The sequence below is a fragment of the Cottoperca gobio genome, chromosome 6 (genome assembly GCF_900634415.1).
Source record: "Cottoperca gobio chromosome 6, fCotGob3.1, whole genome shotgun sequence".
NCBI classification, from domain to species: Eukaryota; Metazoa; Chordata; class Actinopteri; order Perciformes; family Bovichtidae; genus Cottoperca; species Cottoperca gobio.
Genome location: NC_041360.1, coordinates 26605947 through 26620942, shown reverse-complemented (window position 1 = coordinate 26620942; position 14996 = coordinate 26605947). Strand labels below are relative to the sequence as shown.

The window sequence follows — 14996 nt, the reverse complement described above, 5'->3', positions numbered from 1 at the left end:
TGTACACATGAACACATGAACACATGTACACATGTGTTCATGTGTACATGTACACATGAACACATGTGTACATGTACACATGAACACATGAACACATGTACACATGAACACATGAACACATGATCGGCTCGAGCTGGAAGAGACTCTCGGTCAACTTTTAAAAAACGTTTCGTTTCCGTCTTCACACCGAGACCAAAAAGCTCGACGAAACGTTTCTACGTTTCATTTTCTCTCCGGTGTTTATGACAAATGGATGGAAAATGTTTTTCCATTTGTGAAACAGGTAGAGGGGAAACATGGGGGGGGGGGATTGCACATCAGGCTCTGGTGGCTGAAATTAGTTTTACAAGAACAAACTTCACAAAATATAGCAAAACGTTTTTGTGAAAAAAATAAAATAAAATCTTTTTACAGATGAAAAAAAGGAATTTAGAAAAACCTTCAAGACAAAACTTTATTTTTTCCGTCAGTTTCACAAATGATTATTTTTCGTGGCAAAAAACTTTTTTCCCAGAATAGTTTCTCATTTGCCCCTCAGGGCTTCCGTACCCCAACGTACGATCACACCGGAAAACCAAATCCACCTTCTTCCTCCGGCAACAACCTGCAGGCTGAAGTTACACATCAGATAAACCAGATCCAGAAACAAGTACGCTCGGTTTTCATTGAGAAAAATCAAACTGTTCGCCGAAGAAGACCATGAGATGCAGCCCAAGCCCACCAGGAAGCGAGTAAGTGGACCTTTGAGCTTAAATCATCCAGTTTGGGTTCACCTGGTCTTTGTTTTGTGCGTGCTTCTTTCCTCTGCTCACATCCAGGATCAGTTACTTGGCACTGATGTGACGAAGCAGAAAGAAACTACAAAGACTTGATACGAGACAAACATGTTTTGGTTTTCACACCTGTGGTTTGGTTCATTTAGAGCTGGACTGAAGAAAACTACTTTTACTTCTAATACATTTCATGTTCAGGCTAAGTGGTGAAAAGTACGATGGTGAGTTTCTTCTTCAGACGCTGATGCAGTTCAATTTAACAGTTTTCTGAACTTGTCCAACACCGTGGAATAACCTTCTGTTCATATCAGTGTTAATGGTGCATGAAAGCACCAGTGGTCATCCCCAAAGTATCATCACATTAAAGATATCGATGCACCGACAGAGACGCGAGGTCCCTCTCCGACCGGTGGACCTCCACGGGATCGTATTTTCGGAAGAACTATGTACGGGAGTCAGCGACGAGAATGTACGTAATTAGACACCCAAAAGTTGCGTAAGTGAAGCTACGATCCGCGTGTGTCGTAGTAAGATTTACCACACGAGTACTCGTTCTGTCGGTTTCCCCGGATGTTAAAAAGAACATTTGCGCGTGGAACATGGCTAAGTAAACAAGCTAGCTAGTGTTGGTGGCGTATATTGTGCGAGACGAGAGTCCACTGAACTAAATGGTACTACGATAAAACTGCGACTTTAATGACCTTCAAAAATTATCTTTTATATCATGCGTGTAATTCATGATACAATTTAAACGGGATAAATAATATATACGCGTCTTGTCGATGACTACAGTACATAGGTTTCCCGAAATAAGATCCCTTGTGGGACATCGGAAGGGGCGGGACTTCACCTTTCTGTCACCCAGCTCGTCCGTCTGATCTGGAACAAAGCATCGCAAAAGTATTCAGGACGCCGTGTGTAACAGCCGCTCGAGTTCAGCTGCTGTCTTCAAGAAATCTAACTCACATCTGCCCACCAGAGAGGCATTCACTGCCCACCAGAGAGGCGTTCACTGCCCACCAGAGAGGCGTTCACTGCCCACCAGAGAGGCGTTCACTGCCCACCAGAGAGGCGTTCACTGCCCACCAGAGAGGCGTTCACTGCCACATGTCAAACCTTTGCCTGAATCCTCCTTCATATCCTCGCTCCCCTGCAGGAAGTGGGGACGCTCGCTTGCTGGAGAAAAGGCAACCAGAGAACATTCAAATCATATAAAATAAAACGCAAAAAAAAAAACTTTGACCATTAGTAAACAAATAAATAAGGCTATGACAAAACAATATATATATATTTATAGATATATGAAAAGAAAAAAAAGAGAACGAAAAATGTGCAATGATTCCAGTATCATCTTTACACAAGAATGTTCACGTCTCTATAATCATCTAGAATCTTTTCATTTCTTTACTTTTTTTTCCTGCATTGCTTTCAGCTTCACCGTACCAACCGGCACGATACCAACAGCCGCTCGGTGAGTTCATGACTTCAGAAAAATAAGAAAGCCCAGTGTGTGTGCTCCGCCCAGTCTCTGGATCAGACCGGGATGATTCCAGACTTAAAAACCAGACAGCGTTTCCAGAAGGCGAGCGTGATGCCAAGCAAACGTCCCAACCAGCTAAACCGGGAGCAGCGAAGGTGGACGTGCGTGGTGCGTTTACGGCACAGGATGAGCTGGGAAAAATCGAACTGCAATAGAGGAGAGCTGAGGTTGCCAGGTCTGGTGTTTCAGAAAGAAAAAAGAAAAATATCCACAAATAATTCCTGCTGTAAAAAAAGAAGAACGAAAACGTTGACCGAGCCGGCAGGGAGCGTTTGTAATGTGTCCCCTCCGCCCTCTTATTCTCATATGTGGGGGGCTGGATGGTTGGCACCGCCCACCTGGCAGTCCCATGGCGATAAAATCTAACTAACACAATCAAAAAAAAAAAAAAAAAAAAAAAAAAAGATATATCCAGAACCAAAACAACCCCCAAATACCCTCAAGCAGGACAGACTAGAACAATATGGTGGAAAGACAGTTTCACACACACTCTCACTCTCTCACTCACTCACACACACACACGTCATTAAAATACTGTCATTAAACTGCTCTATACATGAGCATTTCCCATAACCACTTTCTACACATTTACACTTAATATGATTTCATTCACCTCCTTCACCCCTTATTTTGACTTCTGACCCCCACATCCTTACACACCCCCCTCCCTCTCCTCACCCCCAATCCACAGCGAAGGGAGGAGGAGGAGGAAAAGAAGAAGAAAAAAAGCGGAGTAATACTGCATCTACGTCAGGCGAGTTGCAGGGTGAAACTACAGGACCTGGCGCTCTGTATCGAATCTCAGGAAGAGAAGAAGAAAATGAAGAAGAAGAAGAGGCAGCAGGGGGCGTGGCCTGCCGGGGAGTGGGCGGGCTCATGTGGAGGAAGAGCAGTTGAGTCACTGATCAAGCCCACCTTCCTCTGCGGGATTGTGGGAAATGTCATTCCAGTGATGAAAAGGATTGTAAATGAAGAAGTTGTGGAGGTGAGGCAGGTTAAAGAGGGGGGAGGGTGTATTTTAAACGGTGGTCGTTTCTCCTGTGGGTGTGTCCTGACCCCAGAGTGGGCGGGGTCTACCTGTCCTTCAGCTCCTGTGTGACACGTTTGGTGAATCTGCCGCAGAGCAGCCCCATCATGAAGAGCAGCGCCACGCCGGCGCCGATCACGGTCAGGATGTAGTTCTTGGAGGGAGACGTCATTACCTGCATGGCGAGGTCTGAGAAACCATCAGCAGGAGCCACCTGAAAGGAAGTGAAGTGAACTCATTTTATGAATTTCAAAATAAAAGCCCATTTTAAAACAGCTTGTTAACTAAATTGCAAAATAAAAGCCCATTTAAACTACATTTTGCGCAGCTCAATAAAACGGTTTCAAAACAAATTTACCTTTAAAAAAAGTCCCTTGAACAGATTACTCATCCTATCAATTTCAAAATAAGAGCAACTTTTAAACCTTTATGCAGCTTATTCAATTATTTTCAAAATAAAGGATCCCTGTAAAGGTCACATGCAGCTTGTTCACTCAATTTAAATTAAATACCTTGAAACTGATTTGCTAAAAGCTCATTACATCAAATTAAAAGTAAAAGAGGTTTAATAATATTTTGTGTGTGTGTGTGTGTGTGTGTGTGTGTGCGCTCCTGCTCAGAGGGGTTCAATGGCAGCGGGAGGAAGTTGTACCTTGGCAGCGTAGCTCCACATGTCGATGCGATCCTGAAGTCTCTTCTTGCACTCGGGCTGCAGACGAACACGTTTGTCCTGCAGCGCCTCCATCAGGCACGACATCTCTGAGGAAACAGCATCAACTCGTCATCTTGTGTCTTTTTATACATCTTAGTTTTAACACTGACGCTGAATAATGTTTATATAACATCCAAACAGAAAACTTTACATTCGGCGAAGAGAAGACTTTTTATGATCTCAGTATCACGTGACGCTTTGGTAATATTGTCCTGGTTACATGGTTTCAGCAAAATGTCCAAATTATATGAGGCTAAACTTAAAGTTTTTATCTTCTAAAGCAATAAAGTCACATCTGAATTCCTGTGTTTTAATTCATGTGATTTTGAGCTGAGGTGCGTTTGTTTGTGGACTCACGCCGCCCTCTGCCAGGTGGGATGGCTGCACATTGATGTTTGATGTCCAGAGCGCAGGCCGTGTGGAGGACGGGGTCGACAAAGATGTCTGCCTTACTCTCCTTCAGCATGTTCAACACCTCCTGCAGGACGAGGAGGAGGAGGGAGAGAAGACAAAGAGGGATGGAATGAAGAGGAAGAGGAGAAAAAAGGATGATCAGACGATGCAGTCTGAAACTAATTCTCATTCTCTACATAAAGTATTACAGACGCATCGATTGCAATTTTCTTGGCGGATTCTTTTTACAATCTAAGCTGGCGATTCCAATTTTCTTTCTTTCTAAAAACTATAATTGACGGCGTACACAAACATTGTTGTCACTTTTCTTGCATGGAAAATTAAAAATCAATTGTATGTTCATAATAACATTTTCTCCAAAACTGCACCAAGTCACAGAAATCAAAGTGCTCCAGCTGAACAACACAGCTGCAGATGAAATATATTCACTTTGTCCAGCAGGTTTTACTTCCCAGAGGAAACAGCTGCAACATGTCTGGACAACAGCTGTTGTTCCAAATGTTCTTACAAAGGGAAACACGGCCGGCTGTAAAACATCAATGTGTTGGTATTTGCGTTATCTCAGGGAAGCGGCGAACATCGTTCATTTGCACAAAGAGCTACAGACATGTTGCGTCTGGCTGTACATCATGACGCTGGGATTTACTACACTCTCAGTGGTCGGTGAAGGCAGCAGTGAGGTTGTTTACCTTCTTACATCCTTCCTGTTTGATCTTCAGCAGGTTGACCTTCAGACACTCCTCCACCTGCCCCGTCTGCTCCTGAGCTGCTGCTTCCTCCGGACACAGCCTGGAAATCTGCAAACGCACAAACACAGTTATTACCGGCCGTGTGAGCTGCACCGAACCCCCCCCTGTTCACTGTCAGCAAATCTGTGCGATTTTAGTTTTCACATAGCAAAAAACTGTCTGTCAGCAGTTCTTCAGACTTCCACTCAGCTTTGTTGCGGTAGCCAGATGACATCTTGTGATAATTTGCATATTAGTTGCATCAGCTGTACTAATTTCCACTTGCCAAGTTGCATCAGGATCAGTCACTCGACTGCTTTTGATGAAGACTGAAAAGCGTAGGAGCAGCAGCACCGCGGGGGGTTATTGTGCAGGAAGGAGCTGACGGGCTTTATTTTTATGTAATTCACATTTTAAATTTATTTTCTCATCATTAACGTTTGTATATTTTAAAGCTTTCATGATTTTGTGCATTTGACGCCCGTCTGCGAACAAAGCTCCGTTGGGGATGATGACAAAAAAGATTATTTTCAAGTATTTACTCGACTTTTAATGTCTTCACACGTAATAAAACTTTAGAAGTGTAAGAAGTTTATATTCACGAAATGTAAGTCATTTAAAAGTCTTTCCAGCCAATCACAACCGTTTCCACCTAAACTACCGATCAAAGCCGGTTTTCTTCTCGTATCGTCATCGCCCCCTGTTGGCCAAATGATTCCAGTACTTCATAATACACACAATATACTTATATATTCATTATCAGATCATGGATAATACTTTATATTATATCGGTATGGTAATGTTTTGGACGAGTATGATTAAAGGTGACTTCACATGCAGGGCTCCATGTGTGTGTGTGTGTGTGTGTGTGTGTGTGTGTGTGTATATATAATATTATATATATATATATATATATATATATATATATATATATATATATATATATTATATATATATATATATATATATATATATATAATATATATATATATATATATATATATATATATATATATATTATATATATATATATATATATATATAAATTATATATAGATATATATCTATATTATAATAAATATATTATATATGTAATTTATAAATATATATATATATAATCAATATATATTATTAATATATAAAATCTCATATATATATATATATATATATATAATAAATATAAATATAAAAAAAATATATATATATATATATATAAAATAAGTGCGGTACTCCATCTTTCTAATTCATTCATATCATTTAATGTTGTATACCAAGAGGAAATTATGCTCAACACAAGCTGAGAGATGAATTCAGAGGATTTGAGTCTAATTCTCATACTTCACGATGAGGCTTTCAGTGTGTGTGTGTGTGTGTGTGTGTGTGTGTGTGTGTGTGTGTGTGTGTGTGTGTGTGTGAAAGCAGAAATGTGTGAACCTCCTGTGTGCAGTGGATCTGCAGCTGAGGGTCCAGCCGGTAGTCCAGCGCCGACTCCTGCAGGATGACTTGGATCTGAGCCTCACAGTCTGGAGACAAACGCTGTCACAACACAAACACACAGATAATTACTTCAACAACTTTTGAGATTCAAATGTCGTATTTTGAGGTCAACGGTCTTTATAGTTCACGATTTAACATCCTTTATATACAGTATTAGCATCACATATTGGACTGTGCTTCAACATATGTACACGCTGCTCACGCACAAGCTTTAGTTCCATCCTAAATAACTCTCCAAGACAAACATCCATCGTTAATGAACAGTAACGTATTCACTCCTGAAAGACTAAGATTTAGTTTGAGAAGTTGCAGGTTTAAAGTATTCTGACTCAAACTTCGCGATAAATTCTAACAGAATTATTGATTTGTCTGTTCAAATACTAAACTGTTCAAATGTTACAAAACAGAAGCAGATGAAACGTCTGTGAGATGCTTCAGATTCTTCATTGTCAACACTGTCCACCATCTCTGCTACTGCGAAGAATTGATACTCTTCAGTAACGGTGGAGCACTACCGGGGGAAACAAAAGCACTATCCTCTTCCTGTTTTTGTTGTGCAAACAGTTGACGCACTTCCTTTGTGCCGTAAACGGAGATTATTGCATCGTAACGCAAAGCCTCTCCGGGAACCATCACCTTACCACAGTGGAGAGGTTTGTGTGTCCCTCGCAGCTCTGGCGGAGCTTTTCAGACATCCCTGTGGAGGTTGGGGGCATTGAACCTGAGTGGGCAATGTACAAAACCTCTATTGCTAAAGCTGCGGTGATGAGCTGTGGTCTCAAGGTCTTAGGCGCCTCAAGGGGCGGTAACCCTTGAACACCGTGGTGGACCCAGGTGGTCAGGGAAGCCGTCCCGACTGAAGACTGGAAACAGTTGCAGGGTACCGAAGGACTAGAAGGACGGCAGCCGTGGCAGATGCAAAGCAGCGGGTGTGGGAGAAGTTTGGAGAAGCTATGGAGAAGGACTTTCGGTCGGCACCAAGGTGCTTCTGGAAAACCATCCGGCACCTCAGGAGTGGGAAGCGGGGAACCATCCAAGCTGTATACAGCAAGGGTGGGACCCTGCTAACTTCGACTGAGAAGGTTATCAGGCGGTGGAAGGAGCACTTTGAGGAACTCCTGAATCCGACTGACACGCCCTCTATGGTAGAGGCAGAGCTGGAAGCTGATGTGGGATCATCATCAATTTCCCTGATGGAAGTCACTGAGGTAGTCAAACAACTCCACAGTGGCAAAGCCGCAGGGGTTGATGCGATCCGTCCAGAAATGCTGAAGGCTTTGGGTGTTGAGGGGCTGTCTTGGTTGACATGCCTCGTCAACATTGCGTGGAAGTCTGGGACAGTGCCTAGGGGGTGGCAGACCGGGGTGTGTCTACATGTGTTTTGTTGATCTAGAGAAGGCGTATGACCGGGTCCCCCGGATGATACTGTGGGAGGTTTTGCGGGAGTATGTGGTGAGGGAGTCACTTCTGAGGGCCATCCAATCCCTGTACGCCCAAAGCGAGAGTTGTGTGCGGATACTCGGCAGTAAGTCGGACTTGTTCCCAGTGAATGTTGGCCTCCGCCAGGGCTGCGCTTTATCACCAATCCTGTTCGTGATGTTCATGGACAGGATATCGAGGCGTAGAAGTGGAGGAGAGGGGTTGCAGCTTGGTGGCCTGAGGATCTCATCACTGCTCTTGCGCAGATGATGTGGTCCTTATGGCATCATCGGTCTGTGACCTTCAACAGTCACTGGATCGGTTCGCAGCTGAGTGTGAAGCGGTTGGGATGAGGATCAACGCCTCAAAATCTGAGGCCATGGCTCTCAGCAGGAAACCAGTGGATTGCCTACTCCGGGTAGGGAATGAGCCTTTATCCCAAGTGAAGGAGTTCTTGGGGTCTTGTTCGCGAGTGAGGGGACGATGGAGCAAGAGATTGGCCAGAGAATCGGCGCAGCGGGGGCGGTACTGCAGTCGCTTTACCGCACCGTTGTGACAAAAAGAGAGCTGAGCCAGAAGGCAAAGCTCTCGATCTACCGGTCGTTCTTCGTTCCTACCCTCACCTATGGTCATGAAGGCTGGGTCATGACCGAAAGAACGAGATCACGGGTACAGCTAAAGAAGAACGGATCATCTCTTTCAGAAATATCAAACACATCTATCCCACAGATTTCACCACCCTGATCAACTCCTACCCCATTCCTCTCCCATCCTCTTCCCCTGCTGACTTGGTGAGTCACTACAATTACTGTCTGTCCTCCTAGCTTGACGCCCTGGCCCCCGTCAAAACCTGCACAGTCTCTTTTGCCCACACCGCTCCTTGGTTCACCTCCGACCTTCAACGGCTCAAAACAACTGGTCGTCGACTTGAACGGCTGTGTAAAAAGACCGGACTATCAGTACACACCCAAATCTATGCTGATCATCTACATCACTACAAGAACGCCCTCTCCACTGCCAAATCCACCTACTACTCCAACCTTATCAGCACTGGCACCGGTAACACAAGAGCCCTTTTCTCAACAGTCAGCCACCTACTTCAGCCCCCCAGAACCCTCCCTCCTTTTAAATGCACTGTAAGGCGACCTTGGGTGTCCTGAAAGGCGGCTCGAAATAAAATGTATTATTATTACAGCAAGCGGCCGAAATGGATTTTCTCAGACGGGTGGCGTCTCCCTTAGAGATAGGGTGAGAAGTTCAGCCATCCGTGAGAGACCCTGAGTAGAGCCGCTGCTCCTTTGCGTTGAAAGGAGCCAGTTGAGGTGGTTTGGGCATCTAGTAAGGCTCCTCCCTAGGGAGGTATTCCAGGCACGTCCAGCTGGGAGGAGACCTGGGAAAACCTCAGGATCCCCCAGTCAGAGCTGGCGGATGTGGCCCGGAGAAGGGAAGTTTGGGGTTCCTTACTGGAGCTGCTGCCCCCGAGACCCGACCCCGGATAAGTGGTAGGCGATGGATGGTAAAGTGAAGCTTACAGGAACAATGGGGTGATTGTTCCACAGCCATTACTCTGTGCAATAAACATTTACTTCATGATGATCAGTACAAAGAAACGCGTGTGGTGCCACTTTAAAGACCCTCGATGTTTACGAACAGTGAACCAGGAGCCAACATGGCGTCTGGATGTGTTTACAGCGGAGAAGTGTCTGACCTGGTCGGCGTATTTGAGTTTGAGGCAGGCGATGACCTGACCCTCCAGCTCGCTGTCGGCCGTCGCCTTGTTCAGGATGGGCTGACAGAACTTTGGGATGTCGGCTTTACAGGCTTTCCTCAGCACCGGGTTCAGTCTGTAGTCTGCACACACACACACACACACACACACACACACACACACACACACACACACACACTTTCAGCAGCTGTACATGTAGTCAAGACGTATTAATCAGTGGAGAGTGTGTGGTCCAGTGTGTGTGTGTGTGTGTGTGTGTACCTACCTGTGTTCTGGGTGATCTGTCTCTTGGTGATCATCTGTTTGCACTTGGGATCCATCAGCTCGCTGTTCTTGTTCTGCTTCAGACACTGAAGCGTGTTCTTCCCCTCAGACTCCGTACAGAACCGCTGAAACACACGAAACTGTTACAGGAGCAACACACTGATACACACAACACACAAACAGATCCATGTTCAATTTGCACAGGAGGCTCACAGTTCACTGATTGTAGAAATGTACCAAATGTCTGTTTAATTATTTTTTACATTTGAAGATTCTAAAGAGGTCTTTTTTTCGAACAAAGCCTTAAAAGTCTGTCGTCTTATTTTATGAGACATCGCCCTAAAATTGACTGCAGTGAAAACATTTGAGGAAAAACTGCAACAAATATGAAGCAGAATATTTAGTTGATAAAAACACGTGAATTATGGAAAAAATTATCTTGGACTTCAAAGGCTCTGGAGTTATTGGAAATGTTCACACGAGTCTGAAACAATCCTACTAATAGTATAATACTAATAATATTAGTGCAGCCTCATCTTTATCTGATACCAGCTTTAAATACAATCAGTACACTTAGAATATTAACGTTTGAACTATTCGTCAGTGTCGTAGATTTCAGCCTCTTTTACATGTTAAACATCTAAACATATCAGAATTAGTATATTATATATATTATAGCCAGACCCCGGACCCTACCCTGATCATGTGCTTGCAGACTCTCATTAGCTGGTAGTCCAGTTCAGGATCAACCATCTCCACCTCCTGAAGCTTGAAGATCCGCTGGTGGCAGCGCTGAGTCAGCTGACGCTTGTTCTCCTTCAGACACTCGATCACCTACAGAGAAACAAAAGGTTCAGGAACCACGTGAAAAACATGCGACGCAAAACATCTCGTACCTCGCAAACTGGAGACAACGGGAAATTACAACAACTCTAATAGAATGCTATTTAAGTCAATATTAAATTAAATGTATAAATAAATGAGGCAATAAATTTATAAATAAATGTAAACATAAATATATATTAATGCGGCAATATAATTCAATAAATAAATATGTTTTATAAAAAACTAAATAAAAGGAGATTTGCAAAAATGTACTATTTTTATTAATTTAAGGGACTTTATTTCAATTCGTGTGAATATAAGATGAAAATAAAAATAGATATTAATAATACATGTGGAAATAAAAGTCCCCTGACATAAATAAATGTGGAATTATTTAATAAAAGTTCCCTGAAAAGTATTTATTTTTAAATACATTTTAAACAATTCATATTATTATATTTATTGAATTATATTGACTCATTTATATATTTATATTAATTTATTATTTCAGAGCAATGTTTACCTAGTTCATAAATGACATTCCCTAGTTTGTTATTTACTGCACAAAACTTTTCTTGAACTGAAAATGTTTCTCAGCATTTAATCTGTTTTTTTTCACACCATCAGTTTATAAAATCAGAGACTGATGCACCAAACTGACATTTATATGACTTACCAAACTTTCTTCTTTGTGCTGCAGTCTCACCAGAGACAGTGTAGAGGTACAATCACTTCCTTTTGTGAAGTAAACAAAGAGGTAGGTGTGTGTGTGTGTGTGTGTGTGTGTGTGTGTGTGTGTGTGTGTGTGTGTGTGTGTGTGTGTGTGTGTGTGTGTGTGTGTGTGTGTCTGACCTGTGCATTGCCGAAGGCCACGTTCTGACACAGTCTGTTGATGTCCTGCTTGCAGGAGTCGTACAGCTCCGGCTCCAGGCGGATGTCCTCCGACTGCAAAGAAGGATTCAGTGGATTTACAGGAAAGACACTTGTAATCAAATAATAAAAGGTTTTTAGTTCTGGATGAAACACCAGATTATGTTGAAAATGTTCTAAACTCTCAAGACTTCGTACAAACCCTGAATACTTAAAATCATCAAGTTAGGAAATGTGTGGTTTGTGGCGGACAGTGTCTGAATGTGTCTGAATGGGAGAAAGTCTCTTGGTTCAGACTCTCTTTTGTCCGTTCAGGTCTTTAAATGTATTTATTTAAACAGGAGGCAACTTCCCCACAATAACAATGTGGACTGTTGTCAGAGGTTCAGACTCCTCGTCTCCGTGCTGTCAGTGACACTAAACCAATGTTACACCGGAGCGACCGCTGACCGACGCGTCCGTGAACGTACCATCTCCACCTCCTCCACCCGCAGCTGTTTACGACATTTGATGGACACTCGCTGCTCCTTGACGTCCTGCAGGGTGTCGTTCCTCACCGTGGTGCTGAGGCAGATCACAACGTCCACCCTGAGCGACAGGAAAGATGAGCGGTTACACACCCAGTCCGACTCAGACTTCATACAATACGTGCTTTATGCAATATGTTTTCTATCAAGTATAATTAAAGAGACACTGCAGCGTCTTTCATGCACTGCTCCAGTTTGAGAGAACTCGTCTTCTGTGAGACGAGAGGAAGCATGAGAACATCAGAGTGTGTGTGTGTGTGTAGATTTAAACTCTCCACAGCTACATTACATAACGCCTCATGTACATATTAAACACTTGTAATATAAACTTGTGTTGATGTGAGTCATGAAGTGGGGAAGCTTCATGATATCTGTTAGTTACATGTTTGACTCTGTTCACCTGTAGTGTGTACAACATGTATGACTCTGTTCACCTGTAGTGTGTACAACATGTATGACTCTGTTCACCTGTAGTGTGTACAACATGTATGACTCTGTTCACCTGTAGTGTGTACAACATGTATGACTCTGTTCACCTGTAGTGTGTACAACATGTATGACTCTGTTCACCTGTAGTGTGTACAACATGTATGACTCTGTTCACCTGTAGTGTGTACAACATGTATGACCCTGTTCACCTGTAGTGTGTACAACATGTATGACTCTGTTCACCTGTAGTGTGTACAACATGTATGACCCTGTTCACCTGTAGTGTGTACAACATGTATGACTCTGTTCACCTGTAGTGTGTACAACATGTATGACTCTGTTCACCTGTAGTGTGTACAACATGTATGACCCTGTTCACCTGTAGTGTGTACAACATGTATGACTCTGTTCACCTGTAGTGTGTACAACATGTATGACCCTGTTCACCTGTAGTGTGTACAACATGTATGACTCTGTTCACCTGTAGTGTGTACAACATGTATGACCCTGTTCACCTGTAGTGTGTACAACATGTATGACCCTGTTCACCTGTAGTGTGTACAACATGTATGACTCTGTTCACCTGTAGTGTGTACAACATGTATGACTCTGTTCACCTGTAGTGTGTACAACATGTATGACTCTGTTCACCTGTAGTGTGTACAACATGTATGACCCTGTTCACCTGTAGTGTGTACAACATGTACAGTATATCTCAAAAGTGAGTACACCCTTTAGATTTTTGCAAATATTCTGTTATATCCTTTCAGGGGATAACATTATCCTACTGAAACTTTGATATAACTTAAAGTAGTCAGTGTGCTGCTTGAATAACAGTATAGATTTATTGTCCTTTGAAAATTACTCAGTACACAGCTGTTAATGTCTAAACAGCTGGCAACAAAAGTGAGTACACCCCATAGTGAACATGTCTAAATTGTGCCCAAAGTGTCAATATTTTGTGTGACCACCATTGTTATCTAGCACTGCTTTAACCCTCCTGGGCATGGAATTCACCAGAGCTGCACAGGTTGCTTCTGGAATCTTCTTCCACTCCTCCACGACGACATCACGGAGCGCACGGATGTTGGACACCTTGCACTCCTCCACCTTCCTCTTGAGGATGCCCCACATGTGCTCAATTGGGTTTAGGTCTGGAGACATACTTGGCCAGTCCATCACCTTAACCTTCAGCTTCTTCAGCAAGGCCGTTGTCATCTTGGAGGTGTGTTTAGGGTCATTATCATGTTGGAAAACTGCCCTACGGCCCAGTTTCCGAAGAGAGGGGATCATGCTCTGCTGCAGGATGTCACAGTATATATTGGAATTCATGTGTCCCTCAATGAAATGCAGCTCCCCAGTGCCGGCAGCACTCATGCAGCCCCAGACCATGATGCTGCCACCACCATGCTTGACTGTAGGCAAAACACATTTGTCTTGGTACTCCTCACCAGGGTGCCGCCACACACGCCGGACACCATCTGACCCAAACAGGTTTATTTTGGTCTCATCAGACCACAGGACATGGTTCCAGTAACTCATGTTCTTGGATTCATTGTCTTCAGCAAACTGTTTGCGGGCTTTCTTATGCATCGGTTTCAGAAGGGGCTTCTGTCTGGGGCGACGGCCATACAAACCGATTTGATGCAGTGTGCGGCGTATGGTCTGGGCACTGACAGGCTGACATCCCACTTCTGCAACCTCTGCAGCAATGCTGGAAGCACTCGCACGTCTATTTTTGGAAACCAACCTCTGGATATGACGCTGAGCACGTGGACTCAACTTCTTTGGTCGACCCTGGCGAGGCCTGTTCCGAGTGGAACCTGTCCTGGAAAACCGCTGTATGATCTTAGCCACTGTGCTGCAACTCATTTTCATGGTGTTGGCAATCTTCTTATAGCCAAGGCCATCTTTGTGAAGCGCAATAATCCTTTTTTTCAGCCGCTCAGAGAGTTCCTTGCCATGAGGTGCCATGTTGTCCAGCATTCAGAGAGAATTGTGCCCAAAACACCAAATTTAACAGCCCTGCTTATCATTTACACCTGAATCCTTGTAACACTAACGAGTCACATGACACCAGGGCGGGAAAACAACATCATTGGGCACAATTAGGACATGTTCACTGTGGGGTGTACTCACTTTTGTTGCCAGCTGTTTAGACATTAACAGCTGTGTACTGAGTAATTTTCAAAGGACAATAAATCTATACTGTTATTCAAGCAGCACACTGACTACTTTAAGT

The 14996-nt window shown here is 43.5% G+C and overlaps 1 protein-coding gene across 1 annotated transcript in view; it reads right to left on the bottom strand.

Annotated features, from left to right (window-relative positions):
* Positions 1-14996, bottom strand: part of glg1a (golgi glycoprotein 1a) — a 46623-nt gene that overhangs the window by 567 nt on the left and 31060 nt on the right. Inside the window, exons 16-25 of the mRNA XM_029432967.1 lie at positions 12269-12386; positions 11781-11873; positions 10800-10937; positions 10105-10228; positions 9819-9961; positions 6629-6730; positions 5156-5263; positions 4410-4530; positions 3993-4099; positions 1-3554 (exon numbers count right to left, since the gene is read on the bottom strand). The exon at positions 1-3554 is cut by the window's left edge and continues 567 nt beyond it. Of these exons, the coding sequence (XP_029288827.1) occupies positions 3387-3554; positions 3993-4099; positions 4410-4530; positions 5156-5263; positions 6629-6730; positions 9819-9961; positions 10105-10228; positions 10800-10937; positions 11781-11873; positions 12269-12386 (1222 nt within the window). The 3' untranslated portion in view covers positions 1-3386. The remainder of the gene's footprint in view (positions 3555-3992; positions 4100-4409; positions 4531-5155; positions 5264-6628; positions 6731-9818; positions 9962-10104; positions 10229-10799; positions 10938-11780; positions 11874-12268; positions 12387-14996) is intronic.